The sequence below is a fragment of the Cercospora beticola genome, chromosome 3, assembly GCF_033473495.1.
Source record: "Cercospora beticola chromosome 3, complete sequence".
Classification (NCBI taxonomy): domain Eukaryota; kingdom Fungi; phylum Ascomycota; class Dothideomycetes; order Mycosphaerellales; family Mycosphaerellaceae; genus Cercospora; species Cercospora beticola.
Genome location: NC_088937.1, coordinates 562,681 through 589,341, shown reverse-complemented (window position 1 = coordinate 589,341; position 26,661 = coordinate 562,681). Strand labels below are relative to the sequence as shown.

General features: G+C 53.2%; 12 protein-coding genes across 12 annotated transcripts; 7 read left to right on the top strand and 5 right to left on the bottom strand.

Annotated features, from left to right (window-relative positions):
- Positions 1-495: 495 nt before the first annotated feature.
- RHO25_004196 (uncharacterized protein) lies at positions 496-2,429 on the top strand (the record flags this gene model as incomplete). Its single annotated transcript, XM_023595121.2, has 2 exons — positions 496-640; positions 694-2,429. 2 exons carry the CDS (start codon positions 496-498, stop codon positions 2,427-2,429), a joined length of 1,881 nt encoding a protein of 626 aa, XP_023456716.1.
- Positions 2,430-4,167: 1,738 nt separating this feature from the next.
- Positions 4,168-4,840, top strand: RHO25_004195 (uncharacterized protein; the record flags this gene model as incomplete). The annotated part of the gene is made up of 4 exons (XM_023595120.2): positions 4,168-4,331; positions 4,419-4,559; positions 4,653-4,689; positions 4,793-4,840. 4 exons carry the CDS (start codon positions 4,168-4,170, stop codon positions 4,838-4,840), a joined length of 390 nt encoding a protein of 129 aa, XP_023456717.1.
- A 3,085-nt stretch (positions 4,841-7,925) lies between these two features.
- Positions 7,926-8,630, bottom strand: RHO25_004194 (uncharacterized protein; the record flags this gene model as incomplete). Its single annotated transcript, XM_023595119.2, has 2 exons — positions 7,926-8,530; positions 8,588-8,630. 2 exons carry the CDS (start codon positions 8,628-8,630, stop codon positions 7,926-7,928), a joined length of 648 nt encoding a protein of 215 aa, XP_023456718.1.
- A 1,708-nt stretch (positions 8,631-10,338) lies between these two features.
- On the bottom strand, positions 10,339-10,899 carry RHO25_004193 (uncharacterized protein; the record flags this gene model as incomplete). The annotated part of the gene is made up of 1 exon (XM_023595118.2): positions 10,339-10,899. The coding sequence occupies one exon, from the start codon at positions 10,897-10,899 to the stop codon at positions 10,339-10,341; it is 561 nt and encodes a 186-aa protein (XP_023456719.1).
- Positions 10,900-12,116: 1,217 nt separating this feature from the next.
- RHO25_004192 (uncharacterized protein) lies at positions 12,117-12,692 on the bottom strand (the record flags this gene model as incomplete). The annotated part of the gene is made up of 1 exon (XM_023595117.2): positions 12,117-12,692. One exon carries the CDS (start codon positions 12,690-12,692, stop codon positions 12,117-12,119), a length of 576 nt encoding a protein of 191 aa, XP_023456720.1.
- Positions 12,693-13,597: 905 nt separating this feature from the next.
- RHO25_004191 (uncharacterized protein) lies at positions 13,598-14,167 on the top strand (the record flags this gene model as incomplete). Its single annotated transcript, XM_023595116.2, has 1 exon — positions 13,598-14,167. The coding sequence occupies one exon, from the start codon at positions 13,598-13,600 to the stop codon at positions 14,165-14,167; it is 570 nt and encodes a 189-aa protein (XP_023457506.1).
- Positions 14,168-14,794: 627 nt separating this feature from the next.
- Positions 14,795-16,319, top strand: RHO25_004190 (uncharacterized protein; the record flags this gene model as incomplete). Its single annotated transcript, XM_065602531.1, has 3 exons — positions 14,795-14,797; positions 14,865-15,169; positions 15,221-16,319. 3 exons carry the CDS (start codon positions 14,795-14,797, stop codon positions 16,317-16,319), a joined length of 1,407 nt encoding a protein of 468 aa, XP_065458603.1.
- A 1,171-nt stretch (positions 16,320-17,490) lies between these two features.
- Positions 17,491-18,758, bottom strand: RHO25_004189 (uncharacterized protein; the record flags this gene model as incomplete). The annotated part of the gene is made up of 5 exons (XM_023595114.2): positions 17,491-17,586; positions 17,667-17,819; positions 17,878-18,110; positions 18,180-18,413; positions 18,470-18,758. 5 exons carry the CDS (start codon positions 18,756-18,758, stop codon positions 17,491-17,493), a joined length of 1,005 nt encoding a protein of 334 aa, XP_023457501.1.
- Positions 18,759-19,439: 681 nt separating this feature from the next.
- RHO25_004188 (uncharacterized protein) lies at positions 19,440-19,863 on the top strand (the record flags this gene model as incomplete). The annotated part of the gene is made up of 2 exons (XM_023595113.1): positions 19,440-19,784; positions 19,837-19,863. The coding sequence occupies 2 exons, from the start codon at positions 19,440-19,442 to the stop codon at positions 19,861-19,863; spliced, it is 372 nt and encodes a 123-aa protein (XP_023457500.1).
- Positions 19,864-20,065: 202 nt separating this feature from the next.
- RHO25_004187 (uncharacterized protein) lies at positions 20,066-21,620 on the bottom strand (the record flags this gene model as incomplete). The annotated part of the gene is made up of 4 exons (XM_023595112.2): positions 20,066-20,212; positions 20,587-21,312; positions 21,367-21,510; positions 21,561-21,620. 4 exons carry the CDS (start codon positions 21,618-21,620, stop codon positions 20,066-20,068), a joined length of 1,077 nt encoding a protein of 358 aa, XP_023457504.1.
- Positions 21,621-22,384: 764 nt separating this feature from the next.
- Positions 22,385-24,133, top strand: RHO25_004186 (uncharacterized protein; the record flags this gene model as incomplete). Its single annotated transcript, XM_023595111.2, has 4 exons — positions 22,385-22,726; positions 22,917-23,666; positions 23,719-23,860; positions 23,916-24,133. The coding sequence occupies 4 exons, from the start codon at positions 22,385-22,387 to the stop codon at positions 24,131-24,133; spliced, it is 1,452 nt and encodes a 483-aa protein (XP_023457502.1).
- Positions 24,134-24,818: 685 nt separating this feature from the next.
- On the top strand, positions 24,819-26,436 carry RHO25_004185 (uncharacterized protein; the record flags this gene model as incomplete). Its single annotated transcript, XM_023595109.2, has 2 exons — positions 24,819-25,212; positions 25,259-26,436. The coding sequence occupies 2 exons, from the start codon at positions 24,819-24,821 to the stop codon at positions 26,434-26,436; spliced, it is 1,572 nt and encodes a 523-aa protein (XP_023457497.2).
- Between the last annotated feature and the right edge of the window lie 225 nt (positions 26,437-26,661).

The following is a 26,661-nucleotide window of genomic DNA, read 5'->3' as shown; positions in this document are numbered from 1 at the left end:
CAGTTCAGCTTCACCACCCACGCCCGGTCGCTAGCGACACTCGCTCTTCTTCCCTGCCCGCTCCCACTCACTGCCACTGCGCTCTGCGCTTCTCTTCCGGTCACTCGGTACCACGCCCCAGTGCGCGCCTTCCTCACCTCTGCCAGCGCAGCTTCCTTTCTCACGATCCTTCGGACGACGTTGCCCTCCTGGAATCGCCATTCGCGCGACCGCCGATTGTGAGTGAGTCCCTTGCGACACTGCGCCGTTCCTGCCCCGTGGGCCGCAATCCAACCAAATTCCAGGCGTTTGGGAAACGCCGCTCGCCAACACACCGGACTGGTTCTTGCTCTTGCATCCTTCCTACCACGCACACCAACCATCAACCACCGCGCCGTGACTGCCATTGTCGCGCACGCGCAGCGAGTATTCGCCACTGACCACGCAGTGCAGACAGATATTCACTGCCCACTTTGGATTCCGTCTTCATAGTCCTCGGACGACACGCCCTCCGCCATGGAGCGTCCGACCATCATCCCAGTCGACAATGAGACCAAAAGCTCCATTTCCCGGACCACGGCCGAAGGCAGAGTCCTCACATACGAGATGACAGTGCTACAACAGCCAGTCCGTGCCAGAGCATGTGGACAAGGCGCCAAATGTGAGCACGCGTCACATCCACCATCCAATGCGCAACACTGACAATACATCTAGCCTCTGCCGACCGAAGACCTGTGGATCCACCCCCGATTGTTGAGTTGAGGATCTATGAAGGCTCTGGCCGCGAGCGCGCCGATGACATTACCTTCACAATGCATGCCAATTATTTCCTGTTCGCCACCCTGGAGGCCGCCCGCCCAATTGCACATGGACGTGTTTCTGCCGACCGCCACACCCCACCGGTTCTCACAGGCACGCCTGTGGCAGGAATGGTCTACCTGGACCGACCGGACCCGGCTGGCTACTTTATTTTCCCAGACTTATCTGTTCGTCACGAGGGAAACTACCGCTTGAGCTTCAGCCTGTACGAGGAACTCAAGAATGTCAAGGACGAGGACAAAATGTCCGAGGACCCGAAGGCTGCCGGCGAGGGAGCTCCAGTAGTGAATCATCGCCTCGAAGTGAAGTCCGAGCCATTCCAGGTCTTCAGTGCGAAGAAGTTCCCAGGCCTGACGGAAAGCACTGCTCTGAGCCGGATGGTCGCAGAGCAGGGCTGTCGCGTGCGTATCAGGAGAGATGTGCGCATGCGCCGCCGCGACCAGAAGAACAGTGCCAAAGATTGGGATGAGTACGAGGACGAGACTGCCGCCGCTCGTGCGCGCATGTCCAGCACGCCCGAGTCGCAGTCGCAGCCATATCCAGGCATGATGCATACTCCGCATAGCTATATGGACCCAATCCCTCGTCCTCGGTCGACCAGTAACACCAGTCACCAATCCCTTGGGCAGCCCATTTCACGTAGACCATCTGCTCAGGATATGGCTAGTGCGTACCAAGCCACCCAATACGGCAATGCTCCACAACCTCCACAGCCCGCCTTCAATCAACCTGCACAGTATGGACCCTCACCAACCCAGACTTACCAACAAGGCCCGTACGTGCAACAGGCCCCTCCAATGCAGCCTCCACCGCCCCAATACCAGCAAGGCTACGCAGCTCCTCCTGCACCTTCACCGGTCAGTGCATCACAACCAGGCTACTATGGTTATGCACCAGCACCGCCGCAAATGAGTGCTCCGCCACAGGCATCCTACGATACTGCCGTTCAGCAGCAACACCGCGGTAGCATTGATTACTCCGCGCATGCACAATCTGATACCCGTCGATACTCTGTGCAGCAGCCGGCCTTGCCTCCGCCGCCACAGCCTCAAGCTACTCTCGCGCAGCAACCGCAGCATTCGACGTACCCACCGCAGATGTCCTCGCAACACCAAACTTACCAACAGCCACCTTCATTGCAGGCACAGCAGTCCGGTCACTCACATTCGTCCTCGATGGACATGTACAACAACAGCAGGCCACTTCAACCTCAGCCCATGCAACCTCAAAGCCGCTCGAGCGCGTCTGGGACGCCCATCTCCGGGCGAGCGTTCGACTTGCCGCCTCTTCAGACGTCTTCCAATATGCTGGCGAGTAACAAGTTGGAGGCCTCGTCGCCCAGCTCCGCTGCTCCCTCGCACTCCTACTTCAGTGCCACACAAACACCGGTGGACACCACGCACAAGCGCAGCTATGGACACGTCTTCAGCGAAAAATACCAAGACCAGCCACTTCGACAGGGCGCCCGGCCCGGAGCCAGTGCAAGTGACTACAGCTTGGTCGCTGGCTCATCCTTGTCGGCAGCTGATGATGATGACACGAGCGGTGAGCTTGACCCGGATACATTGAGCATGCACTACAGGAGAGCAGACGGTCGCGCAATTCGAAGAGCACTTCCTGGACATGCTTGATCGGGCATGGATGTCATGGCCTCCGAAGTTTGCACGGCGGCGATTGGACTGCAATCATCATACCATACCGGACTTTTCGGGCGCGATTGCTCCGTGGCCGGCTCGACCCAAGCGACACCGTATCTCTTGGGGCGACATTGCCTAAGTCCACAGGCCTCCGCACCCGCAATCCAGAAAGTATTTGTTTCAGACTACAGAACTACACGCCGCTATAGGCTGGAGAGGTTATGATCAACGAACGCACGGCGCTGTCGGCAAACCATGACAGCGTTCTTGCGCGCGAGACTTCTTTTTTGACACGCACAAAACTTGTTCACTTCCTTTTGTACGAACCTCATGGCGCAGCATGTGTGGGGAAAGAAAATTTTGGCAAAGTTGTGTTTCTTTTGCCAGGCTTGGTCTCAAAAGCCAGGACTTTAAGCCTAATCTGATCGACTCGATCTCTTTGTGTGTGGGAAGAACAATCTCCTTTTTCTGTTTGGGGACTACTATTGGGAAGGATGGACGGAATTGGGTGGTCACAGTCACGTTTACACGCACGTTCCATTCGGCATTCTCTACGACTTTTTACGAACGACAACAAGATTGATCCTCGTGCAGAGGGAAAACTCGCGCGCATCGAAAGGCCTTGCTCGGTTTTGCTATGAATTGACCAGGGTAACTCTGGACAGGAAAGAGCAAAATGAAGAGGAGGACGCAAAGCGAAAGCAAAGCTCTCTGTACGTAGGAAGTATCTATTACCTCTTAGACGAACGAAAACAAACTATCGAAAATTGAAAAGAAAAATTGAAAAACATTGCAAGTTGTGCCTTTACCGGTGTTACAGTGGGGTGCATGTAGGTGCGTGTGACTTTGCCATCAAGGTATAGCTGGGTACGTCTTCTTCTGTGTCGTGTTTCACAAATTGCATCTGACAGCTGCCGACGGTTCTTTTCTGACAAGGGAGCAGTAGAAGTTGGTGTGTACAGCTGACCTCTCTGTATCTGCACTGCAGTCTGCACCTTGAGCTAAGGTGCCAAGAGTCGAGCCGGTTCATGCGTCACTCGTCGCTGCTAGCTAGGTGCTGGGATGGAAAACCTGTTTGCTTGCTGGGTGACTTTTGGTGGCCAATGTCATTATGATTGTCTTAAGTGGCTAAGGGTTGTGGTAGTCACTGGTTGGTTTCTTCTTCGACTCGTTCGCCAATCATGCATTGTGTTTTGGGTAACTTGTTGTTGCAAGGACAAGCAGGTTTGACTGACAGTGCTGGAGGAAGGTCCGGAGTCTGGAGAGATCAGCACCTGACTAACTAGTGCCACACGCTATGAATTCGGGTGCTGCTTGCCGACTAACTCATGCACCATTACGAACAACCACACGCAGAGTCATAGAAGCAGTAGAGAACTTCTGGGTGGTTGACTTGTTTGGGTTGGATATGACGATGTCGGCGTGTGCCAAGCTGGCATCTCTTTTCCACCTTGAATGGAGACCGTATGCAGAGGAGTGGCCAATAGTATTGGAGGAGTGACAAACGACCAAGCCAAGGAAAAGGATTTTGGACATGACCTTGGACTTGCCCCACGACTCCAGAAAACAACGTCATTGCTGGAGACACATGGTGTTGAATATGGGACTGCACCTCTCGACTGTTGTTTCTGGTTCTTGTTGCCTTCTCTTGATTGTTTGACTGATTGACCTACCTGCAACTTCTCAGAAACACACTTGGTCACTGAGCAAATTTCCATACAAGCAAACGAGAATGTCCACCGGAAACCCCAACTACGGCGTCGGCGGCACCGCCCAAGACGGAGGTCTCTCAACAGCTGACACTGTCCGCGACGGAGGCCCAGATGGCGGAAACCGTGGCTCAGACGATTCTTATGTTCCTTCCTCTGAAGGTGGACGTCAGACGAGGAGTAAGACGTAAGTCCATACAACAATATTGTCTTTGTCAGTGTCAACGACGGAGAGCTTGGACTAACGTAAGAACGCCGTTTCGATGATCAACAGTAGCGCCATCGCATCCGATGTCTCGGCCCGCGAGGGTAAATCCTCCAACGAAGTTCGACAGGCCGTTCTCGATGGGAATGCAGCGAGTGGAGGGAATGGAGCGCATGTTGGGAATCCGAATCGGAATGTTGGAGGGACTGCGTAAGTGGTTCCAATTCCTCAGCCCCTCTTCTCCTCACGGAGAAGGTGTGAGGTGAGGTCGTGAGAAGAGATTGAAGCTAACTGTCAGAGTAGCGGTGACGGAGGCGTGAGTACCGCGGACACAGTGGCGGTGAGTGATTTTCTTTCTCTCTTTGGAACGTTTCGTCCCTGGTTCTTTTACCTGGGATTTGGGTCCTCTAGCTCGTTGCTGACTTTTGGGATGTTACCGATAGGATGGGGGACCTAATCCGGCGGAAGAGGACTCGACATACAAGCCTTGAAGGACGAGATGTGTTCGGTCTGCGAATGGCTCTCTGAGGACTTTTGTGATATTCGTCGGAATCCAGCTGTACGATATGTATCAGTTCAACTTTGCAGCAGAGCTTTCTGCTCCTTCCCATCACTACTCATTACCTATTCCCAGCCTCGAGGTGAAGCTGAAGTGCATGGCAGCATGGAATGCCTGATACCACGAGTCAGACCGCACGGTCCTCTGAAACATTCTCAGCGTTTCATCGACAAAATCTGCATGGAAGGACCTTTCCACTTCTCAGTTCCCAAGGACGTGTGCACGACGTAAGTTACCAGTGCCGTGGCTGGCAAACTTCGTCATCTGTTTGGGTCAGGGCAGGGTTCCAGTGATGATCATGCCAAAACCACAGAGGCGGTGAAGTGAAGCGTGGTTGTTTTGAAGAACTTTTTTTTGCGAGGTGGGCTTGGCAAGCGGTTTCTGACGTCGTTCCTTCTTTTGCAGCGTCTGGACACAATGCGTCTATCTTTGGCAAGTGGTGTTCGCGAACTTGCTGTTTTGCGGAGTTGGTGATATGTGTACTTCAGTCTCTTCATCGCGGCGTGGAAACTCTGCTCCTCGGAGCATGTCCTACTCAGCCAGCGGCCAGGCTGTGTCAGCAATCACAACCACCTACTTCACCTTCTACTGCACAACACGGCTTCGCAAACCAGACATGTTCACATCTGGACCTTCCTCCGACAGTGGGTCGCGACATTCTCCCAAGAAACCGGTTCGGTGGCAGCACCGCTAGCTTCACATGAAAAAAGCCCAGCAGCCTGAACATGACGTCGAAGTTCCCACTCTTCACTCATGACTCGCGCCCATGTCTCACACACTCGAACGAACATAATCCGAGCGATTGCCTTCAATCGCCGTTCAACATGCCTGTCGAGTCGCCGACGTGCTGGGAATTCCGCTCGCTCCGTCCGACGTTCACGCGGCTGATGTGCAGTAGCCGGACAACGCATGGTCAGGGACCTTAAAGCAAATCATTTTAGTGAAGAACTATGAGCTAGAATGTCTCGGGAGAATGGGGTGTGGCGAGTGTGAGTGACCCTGTCCGGGACTTTGTGGCCGGATGGCTGGTTTGGCCTCTTGTTATTCCTTTTTGAGAATTTCACAGGGCTGGAATTCGGCATCTGGACTTAGTGGGAGGCTAGATTGAGATGAGTGAGAGCTTGAGCTGCATGGTGTGCTGGTGTGCGGCGACTGGGTTGTTGAAGTCACGAATGGAATGCAGAATGGTCGGGCGAATACAATAACATCAGGTGAGAGGTGTTGTGCATTAGGCTCAGAAATGATGTGGAGAGAGTTGACAAATTGCCAGAGAGGGAAGTTGGAGCGGATGTGCGATCTTTCCGATCCGCGGTATGAAGGAGCAAGATCAGGCGACCCAGCTTCTTACAGGCTGTGTGAATGAGGCATGAATGCTCACGATCACTACCCAGGTCATTTCAGGAGAACGAGGATCCTACAGCATCTCGACTGAGATTGCTGTTTCCACGTTATGCGGAAATGCACACGCGAAAGCAAGACATGTCAGACACACAGTACATGCATCCGAATAGACCTGGTTTCTGGAAAACGTTATCCGTATGTCCTTGCAGCATGTCTTGGAAATCCCTAACACACTTGCATACAGTCAGAATGAGGTCTCATCCCTTGGCATTCAAGACATCTCCCACGACCAGATGCCCAAAGAGGATTGCGTGTCACGCAAGGCAAGACATCATTGCATGGCGACCAGGACGAACTCTCCGCGACGGGCACGAACGAATGTTCCGCCACGTCGACCTAGGCAAACCAGAGCAGTAGCCAAGAGTTCATCGCTTACCCATACCCTATCGATCGCACGCCATACCACAAAACAACAAGGCGAACAGGAGAAGTTTCGAACCTAGCAGATCAAACATCCAGACTCTGGCTTCTCCTCATCACGCCTGGCCATCGCCAAGTCTCGAAGTCCATGTGCAAAGACCCCAGTCTCTCACTCTTGTCCAGATCTCTGTGCCCTTCCGAATACCCCAAGAAGTAAGTTCTCCGGAGAATCCTAGGAGGGAGCAGAAACTCTACTTCCAGAAAGGAAACCGCATTGCCCCGAGTGGCCGTCAGTCATCATCATCCATCGATCGCGATGCCATGCCATTGCCTTGCCATCTAGTCTCACTCTGTCACAGTATCACAGAGTCGCCTGTCACCAGAAGCCGAATGGGACCACACTTGTGTGCGAGCGATGCTCGTGCTAACAATGCCGGGAGAGGTAGTGGACTAGGGACAACTCCCTGGTTCCTTGTCCGCGATGGCGTCGGTCCGTTGCCCATCATCACGGGAAATCGGTGCCGTTGTGCTGGGGTGAAAGGACGGGGGCGGATGATGATAAGCTTAACTGGGGTCCTTGTATGCTTATGGGGGCCTGGGAGGTTTGTTAGCGAGCTTGCTGGGGTGGCTTGTTAGGGCTTTGCGGTGGGTGATGTTGGAACTGATGTTGTGCTTGATCCTGGAGCGGCGGAACGGGAGGGAGGGAGGGAAGTAGCGAGCGAGGAAAGAAGTGTGGCTGGAGAGCTCGTGGGTGCCAATACGAGGTTGGAAAGTAAGAGAGGAAAGGTATGGTATTCAGAGCAAGTAGGTTGTTAATGAGGAAGTAAACAAATCCTCGGCCAGCAAATGCACGACCCCAATTGCTGTCAGGACTATTACGCCCGCCTCGCCATCGTTACTGATGTCCTTGAGGACTGTGCTCTCTTCTCACAAGCAGAGTTATGAGACGTCTGAGACCGGATGCATTTGAAGCAGCGACTGGGTGAACTTATGCGGCTTGACTGGGAAGATAGGCTCAAGTACCTTGTTCGTGACGAGAGTTAGTCTATCTACTGCGATCGACATAGTCACGGTGTTGCAGTGACCACTACAAGTGCTGTTGGGGACGGTATCAGGATCAGAGAGGGGTGGCTGGATTGCGAGGAGGTGGGATCGTAACTGAGCGTTGATGCGAAAGAGACGGTGTATTTTGTAATGTTGATCAGCTGATGTAATTCAATGTTATTGTATGGATTTCTCGAAGATCACAACCGTCTTCACTTCGCAGTCGTCCAACAAGCTCGGCTTGGGGCCGGTCTCTGGTCACCTTTCTGGGTGCGCTGCTGCAATAGTCCGGCTTGCCAACTGTCCCAACTCCAGCTCTTGATGTTCTTCGCAGCCAGCGCTTTCACGATCTTCCGCCCCTCACGCGTCGTATCGAGCATAGCCTGAAGCGATTGAAGATACTTCGTGTCGATACTACTCCATTGAGCAGTATATGTGACCTCGATTCCAGTATGCTGACAGGACTCAATCCAGTTATACAGGTCCTGCTGCTGCTTCGTTCGAAGACTTGCCATGCTTTGGAGGTTGACAAGATTGACGACAATATTCCCATTCCGGCTAGCAGTTTTGATTTCGTGCGGTCGGAGTGTGTTGACGAAAGATATAAGTTGAGAGAAGTCGAAGTCGTGGACGGGAACGACAATCTTCGTGCCTGGCGTGAGGGCTGCTTTGCGAAGAAGATAAGAGTATTCAGCTTGCAGTTGTTTGCAGGTCGAAGCCAGGCCGGAGGAAGTGTTTGAAGAGAGCCCCGAGGTGGATTTGCCGTTCAGATGGAATGCTTGGTCGTTGTTGTCGATGATGACGATTGACGAGATCACTAGTGAGATGTCAGCGATCATGCTTAAAAGACGGCATGCCAACTGAAAGAACATACTATCTCGGATCTCCCTTGGCAGTTCCAGAAGCTGTGAAGCCATTGTGATGGGATGGGAATCTTTGGTTCGTGACACCTCAGTGTTATGGTTCTGGGCCGATCTGCGCCAGGGCAATGACAGGTGCTAGGAAGGAAACCGAATGCCTGTCGCTGTTGTGTCCAGTGCTGTGCCTTTCAACTCAAATGACAAGCGATCACGCCTACTTTATATCGATCGAGTGTCCTTCGAGGTACAAAGTGATCGAGCGATTCTGTTACAGCTGTCTCGCTGTGGCGTTGGCTAGTCGCTTTGTCTCGCCTCAAGGAGCGCAACTTTCGAAGATCGTCCCAGCCTGGCCTCGTGTGTGCTTCCACAACTCGAGAAAAGAAGGGTCCTCGTCGCTTGGGCCGCGCTTAGGAATGCTATCCGACGCTATTGCTACAGTGTGACGATCGGTGCGTTGGCCGCAGCTTCTTCGTTCCTTCCAGAAGATGGGACTTTGCGCTGTAACTGCCTTTCTGAGCACAGCTAAGCGAATTGGGGTGTTGTCGATGGTCTAAACAGGGCAGTGCAAGGTAGTACTCGAGGGGCGTTTGAAGAATGTAGTAGGAAGTCCGCAACACAATGCCAGCGGAGTCCGCCGAAGCTGTGTAGTCTTTGCTGTTGGCAGGCGAGATCTCCTAGCGGCTTTTTCAGTAAAAGGCAGTGCAGATCAAAACCCAGGTACGACTGCTTGAGCCTCGAAGAACAGCCATGTGAAGCGATTGGCCGTACTCACATCTGTTGCGAGCATCCACGTGTATCGACTCTCGATCCTTGAAGTGCCCAACCTGTTACAGTTGTTGTGCTTCAGTTTTCGTGCTCGTATTCACTTGGACTGGCACTGATTGCCTTCAATTTTTAACGTCGCCGCAGCCGATGTGCTCCAGACCTCACTGCCGCGGAAAAGTCCAGGTAGCACCCAGCAAAGAGAAGCTGGCAGCACAGAAAGGCGTTCCAGACCTACCCAAAAGTTCAGCCCAAGCACGCGACGACGAAGCACACGCCGCTTTCTACGTGCGAGCGCGTGGCCGCCACCGGCGCTGCTCTGTCAACTTCCCACGTGGTGACCGCGAGCGACATCGAGACAAAGGCTCGCAGCTCTCATCGCAGCCGTTCTGGACGCCACTCTTCACCTGAAACCAGAAAGTTGGGCGGTGTCATGCTGGCAACTGGAGCTCGAACTTCTGGTTCGCTTAATTCATAGCTCTTTGGTGGTGGACTTGCGCATCTGCTCGTGCCGGATGCGGGGAGCACATGGTCTTCATGCTCCTCCTTCGCTTTGCGGGCCAATCGCTTCAAATGTTGTCTTTGCTCACTGCAGCAGTCAGCTATGTCGTGCAGAGCGGTTGCTCAATCCTATCATGTTAGATGATGCCATAAAGGCTGGTTGAACTTGGAGGTGCTTCAGCTCGACATTGGTGTTCCACTTGTCGGTTCAGTGGCTGCCACGAGGGACAGCCACGCTTCATTCTCACCTATGTGCAATTGCCCTAATCAGCACTCCTCTCTCACTGCGCCGGATATGCATCTCTCCCGCATATTTGTTTGTTGTTGCCGCTGTTGTGTGTACATTCTATCATCTCATTCTTCGTGAAAAAAGTATCCGATATGCAGCTCATTTCAGTGTAGCCATTTCCCTTCCAAGCCCTGCCTGCCCATCCCGCAGGCTCCTGAACGCCTTGCGAGAAACATACCACAAATGCTCATCATGTCGTTAAGGTTCTCTCTTTCATAAACTCATTTGATCCGTCGATATCCGGTCGGAGCTCTTGTCTCGTTTTACCATGCTCAGCTTGTAGTACCGCTCTTCGCCATTCGAAGTCAGCCCTCCGATGAACCACTTTTCGCTGCCATTTCGCACTTCCCGATACCCTTCGGTACTGCTGTCGCTCCCTCGCCTCGATCGCCGCACATCCTGCACCGAAGGGTAGTTTGGCTGAGATTTGTTCTGTGGACCAGGCGAAGGAGGTGATCGTGGTAGATGAGTCAACGGACTCACGCTGTGCTCGAGAGAAGGAGGATATGCTACTAGTTGTCGGTCTGTCGTATGTGACGTGGATGACTGAGTTGTGTACGGGTTCGTCTTGGTGTTGATTGGCTTAGGACTCGTGACTGTCGTCTCGGGCCCGGGTGAGGGATTTCTGGCGGGTTGTGGTGCTGCTGTCCATATTGTTGCTGTGCCCGCAACCGCGGCCGCTGTGTTCAAGGACGAAGCTTTATGCTGTGGGGAGGAATGCGCTCGGAAAGCTGTAAGGAAGCCACCGAGGAAGGATGGTCTTTGTGTAGGCATGGCGGTGGATGTGTGACTCTTTCCAGTGGTGTCGTCACTTGGGGAAACGCATATGTCCTCGACCGTCCAGCAGCCGAGGGCGTGTGGCAGATTTCGTCTTGTCCCGGTCGGCCGCCGGCGATTACTCTCCCTGTCGCTGCGGTCACTGGGGTGCGCTGATGAGGTTGTGGTGATGTCGGGAGCGAGTCGTGAAGCGGCGTGTGGTAGTGCTAGTCGATGTCGTGCAGCAGTGGCAGAGTTGCGGCATGGAGAACACAAAGTCTCCAATCCGCGTTTCGTCAAAGGTCACTGCCGTCTGTGACTGCAAGCTTCCGAGAAGGCCCGAATCGGCACGCGATCGCTCCTTGCTCCGAACAAAGACGTCGTTCTTTCCCTCTCAATCACAAGACTCTTTGTCACGACAAGACATGTTCAGCAACACGACCGCCGAGCGACCTTATACAAGTATAATTCATCTACCATGACTACGCCGCGGACCACCTTGGTAATGCATCATTATTGCCGCGAAGGCGGCTACTTGTCGTCGAGCTACAGCTCATTGCTTCTCGCGTCCCCCCACCATCTCATCGCGCCGACCGCTGCGAACCAATGCCCACGCGATATAGCCGAGCGCGTTACGGTGATGGCGGACGCCATCTGAGATCTATGTACCCATGTATCGCAACTGGACGTAGCTGCCATCTCCGTCAGCGGAGAGCATGATTAGCAGCAGCCTTGCGCTGTCCCTTTACATGCTCGCTTCTACTGCCGGCGAGCTACCACACTGGCGTCGAAATCTCTGATGTGCGGGTGACGAGGTAAGATTTGTACAGCTCTGAATGTAGCTACACATTGAACGGCAATTTTGTCTTGCTACCCAAGTATTATGAGGCATTCTGCATCAAGCACGCTGATCGCAAGTGTTACACAGCCTGCCGATCACGAAGTCAAGTTGGACGTCAGCTCAAGCTGAAATGGGCCGATTAGAGGACCATCCAGAACTCGCCACGAGATACTGACCTCGAGTGGTCGGCTTACATGGCGCAGGTATCCTCACGGGATACACAATCGACTACACAGAACTATCAGAGAGGAGAAACATGTCTGGAGAGTTTCTAAAGGTTTGAAGAAGAGTAATCATTATTCATTGCTGCAAGTCACCAGGACCTACATTATCGTTCACATCTAAATTTCGAATCGGGCAATGTCTTTGCTCACACTACTCTGTCAGCGGCACCTCAAAACTTCTCCCAGCTGTCCCGCGCACGCGAACGCTCAGGATGCTCCTGTCGCTGGACGCCAGCCGGAACTTCAATCACACTACCTCTGACCGGTGCCTTCTCGAAGCCAGTGTCCATCTCAGCATGTCTCGGTCTTGCCCATTGCCGTGCGTGACTGGCACCAGGCTTGGTGATCACTCCCATATCGTAGGATTGTGGAGTACGCTGGTTGCCCAGATCATAATCATCTGGATGCGGGAGTTTCTGTCCAACAAAGGCTGACTGCACAGGCTTCTGCTTGGCCGCTGTTCGTGGATTCTGCATCTTGCGAAGCGATCCGGATTCGAGGTGCGCCATTTGTCCTCGGACTCTGCGACTCAAGCGACGAGCTCGAATCTTGCTGTAGATGTAAGAGACGACTGCGATGAGGCTGAAAATTACTGCGAGTGCGATGAGGACTTTTCCGAGGATTTTCCAGGTGGGTTCTTCCTTGCCTTCGCCCGTCTTGGGCATGTCGCGAGTCAAGATTGAGGACTGGTAGAGCTCCTTCGGGACGGAGTAGTAGTCGCTGCGGTGCACAGCGTGGAGATGCATGTTGGTCTTTTTCTTCGTCGGGAGAAAGTGGGAGGCGGAGATGATTTCTCTCAAGCTGTTAACCGGAACTAGCTCGAGTGTGTCGTGTTGTGGTTCAGGTAAAGATCGCAGGGCTGAGTGTGCTACTCGGTTTGGGAATTTGAGACACGGTACTGCGAGCGCAACAGCGTGGGTGCGAGAGTGTTCCTTATACCGTGGTCACAGAAGGCATTGTGGGAGAGGATTCTTTATCTGTTGGAAGAAAGAGGAGGGAGAAGAACAAAGCGTGTGAATGGCGCATTCGTGAATAGCATTGTCGGCTAGAGGTAACGATGGTGTACAATAGAGCGTGAATGTCGCTTCGCTTTGTTCAGTCTTGAATAGAGGTGGATTCATTGTTCAATGTCGCGCTTTCCGTGAAACGGGTCTCTGCCGTGTGCGATGACGGGGTATCTGAGTTTCTTGGATGGGAGCGGTCTGCGGTGTTGGTAAAGTGTATATGTTTCCCAGGAGCTTGCTGTAAAATCTATGTCGTCTGTGTAGGTGAGTTCGTCAGTATGGCCTTGCGAAGGCATCAACGTGCTGAAGGTGCGTGGCTCGCTCAGTCATCGCAACCAAGGAATCGCGATTTCGGCTTCACACTCGCCGGGTGCGGACATGCTTGAGCTGAAGATGTATCAACTACACCGTCTACATCTTCGCATCGCCAGAATGTAGTCTGTAGTGCTTGATGATATTGCAACGCTGTCAAGAGTTGATGGTCAGGAGTCAAAGATGGCATGTAATCGAGTGAGGCTTGGATTTGCCGAGCCGAGGTGAAGCCCAAAAGTTTCCCGACTTCAGCTCACTTCACATGTTCCTGCTTCGTCTCTCACTTTCCCACAAATCTCTGAAAAGTGCGTTGGCGAAAAGCGTTCTCCTTCACAATGGGCTGGCTGGACAAAGTGCCGCGAACAGAAGGTGGCGGCCTCTGGATCGGCGGCTATGCAGCGCTGTATTCACAGCAGCCGCTGTTCCAACAGTCGAAGATCACGCATGTAATCAGCGTGCTGGACTACGAGCTCTACGAAGCAGAATACCTCAATGCGTACAAGCGCATGCATATTAAGCTCGACGATGACCCGAACGAGAATCTCCTGGAACACCTCCCGAAGACCACAGCATTCATCGACGAGGCACTAAGTAAAGGCGGCGCCGTTTTCGTCCACTGCGCAATGGGCAAGAGCCGCTCGGCAACTGTCGTCATCGCATACCTCATGTGGAAATACGCCCTCACTCCTGATGAAGCTCTCGAGCAGCTTCGTGAAGGGCGAGGTGTTTGCGAGCCGAACCCTGGATTCATGGAGCAATTGGATGTATACCAGCGCATGCTCCAAGCAGATAATCAGGAGACAGCCAAGCAAATCTACGAGGCTTGGGTAAATGAACGCGATGTCTATCGTGACTGGTATTCTTTCCGCTCATATCGCCGCCAAGCGCCTGTGCCTAAGCTCTGAAACAAGCTAATGCGCGCTAATTGCTCATTTTTGCCCGAGCTGGCAGCTGAAGTTGCAGCTGAGGATTGGGTGAAGCACGGCGCTGGGAGAGGTGTGATGAACAATCGGGACAGGCTCGGGACATTGGTCGACAATAGACCTGGGCTGTCTCAAGAACAATATCACAATGGCTGAAGATTTTGCACAGAAGGTCATGGTATTGCAAGCTTATTCGCCATTGGGCTGTCTATACTGGCAATCGGATTCCCGGTCACGATGGAGGTATCTGGGAGTGCTCAGCCAGGCCTCCCAACACAGGCCCGGCGGACTCCCACCACGACCTCAGGGCTCCCCCGTTTGCTCCCCAACCCCATCATGCAGGCCACTGGAAGTTCTATTCTTCACTCTGCCACATGAAACTGGTAGCGCCACTGGTAGCAGGCAGCCAGCTGGCATGCATGGCCATCCACCCCATGTCTTCTGTTGCTCTTCTTGCTGCCACTTGAACCACAATCTTCTTACAACAACAATTCGTCACTCACCTTCAGTCATCTACCATCTATTGCGCAGCAGTGCCAGTATTGTTGGCACACCAGCATCCTAACCACCGACGTGAGGCACCGACCACCAACGACTCCTGCCTGAACAATGGTAAGTCAATGTCGGCCGCACGTTCCAATGACACCTGGTGCCTTATACTGAGTTACGTTCAACGTAGGACCGCGTCACCTCCAAGCAACTCTTCGAGAGCAGGCGTCGGGTCACTCGCTTCCAGGTCAATGTCATCAAGAAGACCTTCCCTTTTCTCCTTCTGCCACCGGAGCTCCGCAACATGGTCTATGCCTTCGCCATAGATCTCACGACCCTGAACCAATTCTTCGACAAGGATTTAGAAAAAGCTGTCTGTGTCAAGAAGACCAAATCGCCCCGCAAGCAACGCGCGTCGCTCAAATCTACGCCTCCGATCTTCTTGGTCTGCAAGCAGATCTCGAACGAGGCATCGTGGGTGCTCCAGAAGCAAGGGTTTGTCGTCCTCGAACCTGTATGACAAACACAATGGCTAACCCTATACAGTGTCACTTTCCAGCATGGACTCCTGGGCCACAGACTTGAGGATGTCATCTCTCCCAACGTTATTCGCAAGCTATCCAGCATCGAGATCACAGATGCTGGCCATGGCACGACCGACCACTGGGGCCGAACGGTGAGCTGGTTTGGGTACATCAACCTACTGAAGCAACTCGGTGAGCTTTTGAGCACCGGCGAGCACAAGCTTAAGAAGTTGACCGTAGAGCTCAACGCTCCTGGGCTGGTGGAGCACATGACAATTTGTCACGAAAGCGGCAGATTCAAGTGTGGCTTCCGCGACACAATGACTAAAGCCCTTGCGACTTTGAGCAAAGCACGAGGTATCGGCGAGGTGATACTCCGCGGTCTCAATGTCGATGAAGCTGCTAGAGCCAAGGAGCTCATGGAAGGTCCGGCATGCAAATTCTTCAGCCTTCCTCGAGAGATCCGCGACATGATCTACGAGCACTCCCTCGACTGGTCAGACGTGTCCAACAAGCTCGCCGACGGCCTTGCCGACTGGCCGGACAGGACCGCAACGTTTCCATTCCCACTTCGAACGACACCCACTGTCCTCGTCGTCAACAGGCAGATGCATGAAGAAGCCGCCGAAGTCCTTGCGAAGAAGCCTCTCAACATCACTTTCCCTGCAGACAAGACTTTCGACGACCAAGACTGCAAGATCCCAAGCGTCCTCGGCCTCATCCCTCGTCGCACTCTCGAGCGCGTCACGACGATACATATCAATATGCAAGGCTGGTTCTGGGTCTTCAACTTCGAGCCGCGCTTCATCCGCGCTCTCGCGAATAGCCAGGCGCTCAAGCATCTCAAGATCACCTTCAACGACCACAAGAAGCCCGACTTCTTGGGTTTCCCAGGTCAAGTCTACCCAGATAACGTCCTTGCTTCTAAACTCAAAGCTTTGACTGAAGTTCGCGGGCTTGAGACTGTGACTTTCGAGGGCGATTTGCCGGTCGTCTACACAATTCCACTCGTTACCATCATGACTTCTGGACCCGAGGTTCCTCTTCATGACTTGCCTCGCCCGATGGGTATCAACTCTGAAGGCCATGTGCTTGATGTTGATGATCTGGAACGTCCTTGAAATGACGCAACGCTACGACTCGACATGATCTAACACGAAACGACGCGATACGATATGAAAGAAGCAAGCGCTTCTACGACCGAGCCACGAGCCACGACCGCTTCTTATCAGACCTTCACCTGCTACGAAGTACGATCCCACCCGCTTTCACGCGCATTCTCCGCATCCCGGCGCATTTGAATGAGCTATCGATGTTTCTAAGAGACGTGTAGCACGGCAGGTTCTTCACCTCGCTATCTCTGCCACTTGACATGACGCTTCAGCTACAGCGGCACCACAGAACACAAAAGAAACGATACAAAGCAACGCTATGACTTCATTCATGTATCTCAGCACCAGACGCAGCTACTGACTGCTACGATCACCACCACGACCGGCGAACTAGAGCAAACTTGCAAACCACAATTTACCTGGACTTCTTGGCAATTTCTGAGCAGCACTTCGCTCATTATTCGGTCAGATTGAGAATTGGCTAGGGCTGTGGCAAGAGGAACATTTGGATGAAAGAAGTACGACAGAGTATGAAGCAGCGAGAAATTTGTTTTCGCAGCATATGAAATGATGAACTATGATGCGGAGGATAAGTAGACAGAATTCCGTCGAAATGCAAAAGTATGATTGATTTCTTTCAATACCTTCTCCTCAGCTCTGTCGTCCTCAAAGGTTCCCTCTTGAAAATTAATCTCGTTCCCAGTACATGTGTTGACCAGAGCGGCCCGAGAATAGACCACAAGCTGACTGTTGCCGTCATTATACGAGATAAAACATGCTCGGCACAGGCGAGACGGTTAGCGAAACCGTGGTCGATGCGTGGTCGACGGCACACCAACATTCTCCTCTTGCATCTAGCGCCCGATACGCAGGCTTCTTTCAATACCTGGCGCCAAGAATGTGATCCAGAGTGTGATCCAGAGTGTGATCCAGAGCGCCGTTGGGGTTGCGATTTAGACTACGATGAAGAGTGTGATTAAGAGAAATGACCATTGAATTAAGGCAGATTAAGCAGCTCGTTTGTGTGAAGGTAGACGAATTAAGCGCAACTAAGGCAAACTAAGGCAGACTATGGCGAATTAAGCGCAAGTAGAGAGGATTATAAGAGCACACAATACTGGAAATATGCTGTTTGTTCTCGCATAAGATTGCTCAGTGCTGGTCTGCCTCTATTTAGTATTCAATCATGATGGTCCACCTGCTCCGTCTTCTTGTCTCCAGTCTCTGCGTCTGTCGAAGCCACCCATTCAGCCAATTTCGGGGCCATAGGGAAGACCTTTTATCGCATTAGTACATTGATCCGAAAGGAGTTCCAACACATCTCAAAGCTGAGCTGGTTGAGCTCGCGGCACTCACCTTGTCCTCCTTCTGCGGCCCTCGATCCCCCACTTCCAACCACTGCTCTTTTGACAACTTATTCTTCGTTTGCCAATTCTTCATCTGCTTGTAATCGATGCACTTCTTATTGATCGCAAAGTCTGGGTAAGGGTTGATTTGTGTTTCGACCCACTGATATGAAGTGTCAGCGACCACAGTAAAGCAAACATGCGAAGGGTACTGAACTTACATTCATAGTAATCAAATCAAACGAAGGTTTACAAGTCAGCGTCTGCAATAAAATATGTAGACAATGACTAAGATGTGCTTCAGCCAATGGCGAGAAAGGACTTTTGCCAGGAGTGGTCGAGGCTGTGAGGTTCGGGTAGAAGTATTCTCGATAAGCGTATCGACGGAGAGTGTTAAGGCAGTGGATGGCGTGTTGGCCGTCGAGCATGGCGAGATGGGCGTCTGGGCCGTAGCCTATAGATACAAAAGATTGCGTTAGGATGTCTGTAGAATCAAGCAGTACATGAACGGGAGAGTACGAACCGAAATCCACGGGTGCTTTCACGGTCGTGCTAGGGTCTTTCCCAAGTAGTCGGACATCATCGGAGGAGATGATCAGAGTTCCTATTTCTTCGTACTCATCCCATAGAGCTTCGGTCTCGGGGGATGGGTAAGCGCGGAGGAGTGCCTCTTCGGCTGAAAGGCTGTCTTCGTTGAAAAGTGGTCCGACAACAGTCTTTTGTTGGAAGTCTATGTCGTAGCGGGAGAAGATGGGAGCTGTTGGAAGAGCGTCTCAGCAATGGTGTCCCTCTGAACCCAGTGGATTGTCTTACAGTAGAAAGAAGTCTTTTGCAGTAGCCAATTATTGCTGCGCTCTGGGGTGGAGAATGATAGTGTGAAAAGTGTGCATGATATGATGAATAGGCAGAAGTTCAGAATCGTTATGCAGTGGCGGCGGCAGAAGGTAGGCGAGGGAGAGTGCTGAGGTGAAGTCGCAGCCTTCTCCCAGGCTACTCCGTCGAGTAACCGCGCTTCGCTGCTGGAGCTTGGTGCATCAAGGTCATCCGAAGAGCCGCGTCGACTGTTTGCCGTCTGCATGGGATGTGATTGCGATGCTTCCATTAGCTCTGTCCAACGATCACTTTACAAAAGGTCGCACTGCTTGTCGGATTTCTCTTGAGTGTCTGCGAAGCCATGTGGTAGGGCGATCGTGTCTGTCTCGTCAACGGCGTCTCTTGGTTGATTTGAGTTATGCATATTCATGCACGTTCGCTTAATAGCACTTCACCTGCCGTTTCTGCACAAGCTTAGAGGCTGCAGCCAGCCACTCGCAGACGAGCTGAATACCAAGGCTACGGCTAGGTTACTTGGCACCACTGGCACTGCACGCGTCCACCTTTTATGCGGATGCGACTATACCAGAGTACCGCCTCGAGATGTGATGTTGAAACAGCAGCTGCCACGATAGTATTGTGCGGCATTGCCAGTAGGCCATGTTTCAGCGGTTGGCGTGTTCCAAAGCGATCGCCAGTCGTCGATAAGCATGGGAGGTGTGTCCGCCACGGACAGGTCGAAGGCTCCAGACGCAGAGGAGGAGCTTCGACTGTGTCGAGCTGTGTCGATCTCATGCCGCCTCCCGAGGCTCACTATGCAGCCCAAGGCCCTTGCATCAGCCACTTGAGATGCCTCGTACAAGCGCAAAAAGCACATGACGCTGGAGGTACAAGTAAAAGGACCTGGCGTCCAGACTCTATCGAGCCGCTCACCAACATCCTCTCAACAATCTTCTTACCCCCAGCAACCATGCAATTCCTATACTTGACCGCGGGTCTGGCCGCGATGGTTCTGTCGGTGGCAGCAGCACCTGTGGCTCCTCAGGCATATAGCCGTCCAACCAATTTGATCGCTGCGGAATCGGCTGCACAGGCCTATGGCAATGAGAAGGCTCTCCGAGTCCCCGCCGCGAGAGATGCGGGTGCAAAAGCTGCCCAAGCATACGGCAATGAGAAGGCTCTCCGAATCGTTGATCAGAGAGACGCTGGTGCTGAAGCCGCACAAGCATACGGCAACGAGAAGGCTCTTCGGATCGTCGATCAAAGAGATGCTGGTGCCGAAGCCGAAGCTGCACAAGCTTACGGCAACGAGAAGGTGTGTCCGTGTCGTTGCGTACCGTGCCACGCGTCAACTAACACCCGAATAGGCGCTTCGCATCGTCGATGATGCTTAAGGTCATGGCTTGAAAATGTGAGCGAAGGGGTATTCGACGCCGACTACGTTTCTTTCGTCTAGATGGAAGTCGCTAGGAGCAGGGTGTGGAAGCCGCAACAAGCTATATCTTGAGCATAAGCAGAGAAGATCCGTTCGAAATGTAAAGAAAGGACTTGAGTTTGCATGAGGTTCGTTCTGTGCTTTCCAGATGCAAAAAACATTTAGTTGAACAGAGCATCAAAATCTAGGTCCGCGGTGCTATTGTTGTTGTTCTCATCATCGCCCATGTTTCCGTCGAAGTTGGCGAGGTCCATGAGGTCATCGAAAGTGGTGTCTCGTGCTTCGTCACCACCGGCAGAGCGAGTCGTCTGTTGTGATCTATCAGCAATTATTCTCTTTGTGTTATATCCTCTCGGGCACGGTTTAGACCGCGCGCCCGTGCGCTGGCGACTCATAGCGAGGGTGATTCATCTGGAGATGGAGAAGCACAAAGGATCTCTTGGTGTGCTTCCGAAGAATTGCTGCACCTCCATGGGATCGATGTTCATGTTCCACGGTACGGCGGTCTTTCGGAGAACGGGAACTCGGCCCTAAAGGTTGCGCCGTGATTCGGAATCTGGTTTACAGATCCCGAGTAATTTGCTGCAAGCATATGTGCATATGCATATGCATGTGTACAGCACCGTAGGAGGTTTCTGTGGCAGACGAATGTGTTTGCCACGAAGTTAGGGGAAAGACTTACATTGTTCTGCTCGTTAGTGTTGGTGAAGAACGAGTTGAGATCCAGCTCTGCGCCACTAGTGTTGTTGGATTGTGTATTAGCATAGTCCTCGAGGCCTGGGAGTAGAGATGAGATGTTGTCGTTGTCTGCGTTCTCGCCGTTGAAATTCCCAAAATCGCCGAAGTCGATCTCTCCCGTGGCGTTCTCATCAAAGCTGAACTCGTTTCCGCCATCGTTGGTATTGTCGCCGCCACCGAACAAGGACTCAAGGTCATTGTTGATGCTTTCCTTGGCAGTGTCGGGTACTTTCTCATCTTCGCCGCTGGGCTTGCTCGGAGCTGTGTCGACTTGAAGGCCGGATTCTGCTGACTTGGCATCATTTTGAGGTGGAACTGGGGCGGGCGGCTGGGTAGGAGCTTCGGATGTCGTTGTCGTCTCGGGAGCACTGGCTTCGGGCTGTGTCTTCTGATCTGTCTTTGTGACTTCCATTTCCGCTCCAGACGGCTCGGCTTCGGCGCGTTGCTGTTCTGGCTGTGAGTCTTCCATGGTCACGTCCTCGTCTGCTGGAGCTGTGTTGATAGTCTTCTCGGTCTCAGGCTCTGCTTCCGGTTGTTGCTGATCAAGTGCATTGGCAGAGTGCGGTCCTGGAACCGGCTGCTGGACAGATGTGGCCGGGCGCTCTGTCGGGATTCCTTGGCGTTCACGAAGCAGCGCGAGGTCGCGTCGCATCACCAATTGCGCCAGTTGCTAGCACGAATATTAGCATGCCCACTGAGTGGTGGTAGTATTTCCAGGACTTGCCAGTTCCTCTTCCAGCGCGTCCAGAGCATCTTGGAAATTGGCCTGAGCCTTAGGCAGGATTTGTTTCAGCTTGTTGACTTGAGCTGTTGGCGCTTTCTTGGAGTTTGGGTCGACGGCGGCAAATACTCTTCCAGTTTGCTCGAGCTGGAAGGGTTAGTAGGCGCTCATCACCAGATGATTGCGATCGTGCATACGACGAGATTGACTTGAGCTTGCAGCTGGTCCAGCAGCGCATTTTGATTCGCAGTCGCCATGAGTTTCTGATGCTGTCGATAGTAATGCAAGTGTAATTTGTATGATGGAACGTGGTTGAGCGCTTTTACCGCCGTGAACAAGATCAATGGCTCGGATATGTCAGAAGATGGTGAGAGGTGGATGATCAGGTCACAACGAGTCGTGGTATGGCGCGCAAGCAGCACTAGCGCCGTCCCGCGTGCAAGCGGCGGATAGGATAGGGTTCGGCAGGAGCAGCCGAGCCGGCGGTGGTGCTTCCCCTTCCCTCGAAAGCGGCTGCTGGCTTTGACCTCTTCTGGTGCTGCTGCTCAGCTCTGCACTCGCCAACTTGCGCATTTTCCGCGCCCGTCTTTTCTTCCATCTGTCTCCTTTGTCGGTCTGTTCCTTTGCTGTACGACTGCTGTGTCTGCTGCTCGACCGTATACTCGCGCCCGCGCACTTCTGGACGTTGCCGCCCCTGGCTTTTCGCACCGCCGCCGACAACCAAATCTCTCGCGCAGCCGTAGCAAGCAGAAGCCCCACCTGGTAATCACCATCTCTCCACTGCGGTGTAGGTGTTGATTCTCCCACCGTCCATCAAACGGCCGCTGCTCCTGCTGCTGTCTGTCTATCTCCTTGTCAGTCTCCTCACTCAGCCTCCGCACCGCTCTCCTTCCCCGTCCCCGGGGATTCCTTCTGTACGGCGCCTAACCGCTCCGCTTCAGCTTTTTCCCACTCTCGCCCTTCTGCATTGCGACTTTCTGCAATCTGCTTCCGCCCCCTCTCATAGCGCTCTGTCTTCGCCATGGCCGATACCACGACTCCCTCCGAATTCGCCCAGCCCACCGCGGGCCAAGCGCCAGGCACACAAGGCCATCAGAATGGCTCTGGCAGTCACATGCCCCCTCCGCCGATGCCTGCGCTCAATGTCAGCATCCCTATGAACTATCAGCCTCCACCCTCGGAGCTTACCGACATGATGTCGCCGACAAGCGCCGGAGGTCAGGTGCGGCGTGCGGCCCCGGAGCCCAACAAAAGGGCGCTGTACGTGGGAGGTCTTGACCCGCGCGTCACGGAGGATGTGCTGAAGCAGATATTTGAGACGACTGGGCACGTGCAAAGCGTCAAGATCATCCCAGACAAGAATGTGAGTACAACTTCCTTCATGTGACAATCTGGCGCATTCAGGCGCAGCACGTGGGCGCCTGCTTGTGCTTGCTTGGGTCCGACCATTGTCGCAACAGCGTCAATGAGACTACTTTCACACTGCGACAGCTCAGTCATGCGAACAACAACCAGCACTGCTACCGTTCGGAACCCATCACTGACAGAATCAGTTCCAATCAAAAGGTTACAACTACGGATTTGTCGAGTACGACGACCCGGGCGCCGCCGAAAGAGCCATGCAGACCCTCAACGGAAGGCGCGTGCATCAGCAAGAGATTCGCGTCAACTGGGCATACCAGTCCAACACATCGGCGAAAGAGGATACCACGAACCACTTCCACATCTTCGTCGGCGATCTCTCGAACGAGGTCAACGATGAAGTGCTCTTGCAAGCTTTCTCCGCATTCGGCAACGTTTCAGAAGCACGTGTCATGTGGGACATGAAGACTGGACGATCTCGTGGATACGGCTTTGTTGCGTTTAGGGACCGCGGCGAAGCCGAAAAGGCACTGAGCTCGATGGATGGCGAGTGGCTCGGATCTCGTGCCATTCGCTGCAACTGGGCAAACCAGAAGGGTCAACCGTCATTCTCTCAGCAGCAGGCTATGGCTCAGATGGGTCTGACGCCGACGACACCTTACGGACACCACCAGTTCCCCACTCAGGGAACTCAGTCCTACGAGATGGTCGTGGCTCAGACGCCGCAGTGGCAGACGACCTGCTACGTCGGCAACCTCACTCCTTACACGACCCAGAACGACCTCGTACCACTCTTCCAGAACTTCGGCTACGTGACTGAAACGCGCTTTCAGTCTGACCGCGGCTTCGCATTCATCAAGATGGACACGCACGAGAACGCCGCAAATGCGATCTGCCAGTTGAACGGATATCAGGTCAACGGTCGCCCGTTGAAATGCAGCGTGAGTTTGTAGAATGACCGAGAATTCTTATCGCATCACTGACAACTTGCAGTGGGGTAAAGACCGTCCTCCGACCGGCCAATTCGATGGCTTTTCGCCAGCAACCGCCCAGACACCAGGCTCTGCTTTCTCTGCTGCGACGCCCCAAGCCTTCTTTCCACAATACGGTCAGCCGGCTGCAATGTCACCTCAAGGTATGCCTTTCTCCCTTTTTGTTGCCTTTTGAATCGTTCTGACGGGCTATAGCAGCCTCACCAGCAGGCTTCCAGCAGCAAGGTGCAGCAGGCTGGCAACAGCAAGGCATGACACCTTCGGCCATGCATCCAGGAGCGCCAGGCTGGCCAGGCGCTCAGCTTCCTCCCAGTGCTGGCGGCTTCAATCCACAGTCACCTGCTGGATACGGCATTCCCCAAACTAACCCTCAGGCTGCTCCATTCGGACGCGGTTACGGTGGCTTCCAAGGCTAGTTGCGGGAGGCCAGGCGGATACCATGCCGAAGGTCACGAAGTCCACTCCGCGATTGCAGCCGAGGGCACGTTCTCTTTTCTTGAGCTGATTGCACTTTTGGTTCTGCTCATGGCGATTTGCATTGCTTTGGATACCCAACAAAAGCCTTCCGTACCCCTTCATCCGGCCACGACTCTAGAGAGCGTCTGAAGTTTGTTTCTGAAAGTACGATCTAGCGTGTATCTCTGACAGTTTGTTTTGAGGGCTGAGGCGAGGACGGATGGCATAGCGTAGCTCTACTCACTGATATTGGGTATGAATTGAGATTGAAATGTTCTCCGTCTACTCGCGTCTCACTGGTCGCGCATAAAGATGGAACTGCTAATGGACACCAGATTTGAGAAGATTGGGAAGTCGCAGCCGTGCGGTGTGGAAAGTGCGCGTCTACTCCTTCCACAACCAAAAGCCCGATACCCGACCACAATTCTGCTCCTCCTCGTAAACCGACAACTTCGACCTCACATACAGCGAGTGCAACTGCATGCATTGCCATCGCCATGTGTCCCCTTCAGACGCCGGCTCCCACCTCGGAAGCATCTTCAGCACTTGTGGCGCGCCTTCCCAGCAAGCACACGATCGCCTTCGCCATGACTGTCGTTCGTTACAAGCCTCCAGAGCTCAGTATTCAGGGCAAGTGCATGCCATATGAAAGTCGACACCGGATCTGACGTGCAGCCAGAATACATCAAGTTGCTCAGACAACACATTGCCAAGGGACGTCGAGAGAACGCGTTGAGCAGTGTCTATTCTCATCTGGACCGCTCTGCGTATTGGCGATCCGAAGCTGAACGGGGGCGAGCTGCTCTGCGCTCTGCAGAGAAGGAGGCTATCGACTTGCGACGCGAGATCGCCACGTTGAAAGGCAAGCTGGACAATCGCCCCTCGAGCCCGGTGAAGAAACGAAAGAAGGTAGATGCGGATGTCATTCTCGTGCCTCGAAGTCCGAAGAAGGCCAAGAGAACTGCTTCACCGATGCGAAATGGTCCACTGGTCACTGACCTGACTATTGAAGAGGAGTACAGCCAAGCTGGAGAGATTGGTCAGTTGCTATCAAAGGAATGCTTGTGCTTTGCTGACCTCCACAGGCACCAAGCTGCTGCGGGCCGTCTTCCACATCTTGGAAGCCTTGAAGCCAGGTCGGCGTACCGAGACAGACGAATTGGCATACCACATCGAGCGAGCGTGCTCAGTCATTCCTTCGATCGTGCAAGAAGAATTAGACAAGCTGATTGCAGATTCAAAGGCTGGTGAGGAGCAGTCCAAGGCTGCGCTTACCATCGCTACTCGTGCGTTGGCTACCATCCTGGCCGGCTATACTCGCCTTGGGAAAACGCAGCCGCAATCTCCAGGCTCCTCAGTGCCTGGGAAGGTCACTTATGCAATGGTCGTCATGTTCAGGAAACTGGTGGAACAGTTGACTGTTCTGTCTGATCGAGGGGCAACGAAGAAGGAGAATGTTGATGATAACGTTCTTGCTTCGACCAACGCACGACCATCTACAGCTCGACCGGCTAACAGTCATGCAAAAGGCGGTATATCGAGACCTTCAACAGCACGACCGTCTTCTCCCAAAAAGGCAAAAGCCAAGACTCCAGCCCGCGCGAAGAATCCAAAGGACGAGAGGGTCAAAGAGAACCCAGTTCTTGCGCTCTACACCACATTTCTCGGTAAGGTCATCGACATGATCGACCCGAAAATGGAATCCAATCATGCTCTCTTCGAAGGTTTCACTTATTGCGTTCTCAACCATTTGGGCAAGAGGCTTTACACCATCGTCTTTGGGAAGAGCAGAGCGCCAACTCTGGAGGCTGAGATCAAGCAAGGCATCGATGGGCACCCCGATGAAACTTCACCGGATCCTATCTCTGCGCCAGAACTCACACACGAGCAAAAGCAAACCAGACTCGAAGCTCCGTATCTGCTTCATCTCCTCAATCGAGTCATGATCGCCGTGCCAGCCTTTTACGGAAATGTGCACGGCATCAAGAACAGCGGCAAAACGAAGAATGTGAATAAAGCTCCAGCGAAGAATACGCTTGCCATCTCGGCGAAAGAGTGTCTGCAGAGAACCCTGGTCAATTGCATGTTTGGCACGGAAGGTGTGGTGGACGACCCATTCAAAGAGTATCTGAGAATGCCAGGTCCTGGCGAGGCAACGATGACGGTGCCGAAGATCAAAGAAGTCGATGTAACGAAGCATTTCCAGGAAGAGGTTTGGCGTTGTCTGGGGTGGGATATTCTGGCGAAGGAGGGGGAGTGGTAATCTGCTTGAGATTTTGGAAGAGAGGCGATGATCTGCGTTTACTTGAAAATGCTGGAGTTGCTGCTGAAATTTTCGAAGATGTTTTGTTGCTCTTAGCTGCCTGTTACAACATCGCTAATGTAAATGTTGAGTGTATGCCAAATCTCGTACATTCTATTGACATGGAACGCTCCAAACTCGCTTTCCCAACGCCCGGGAATGCATGAGAACAAATCTCAATTTGTC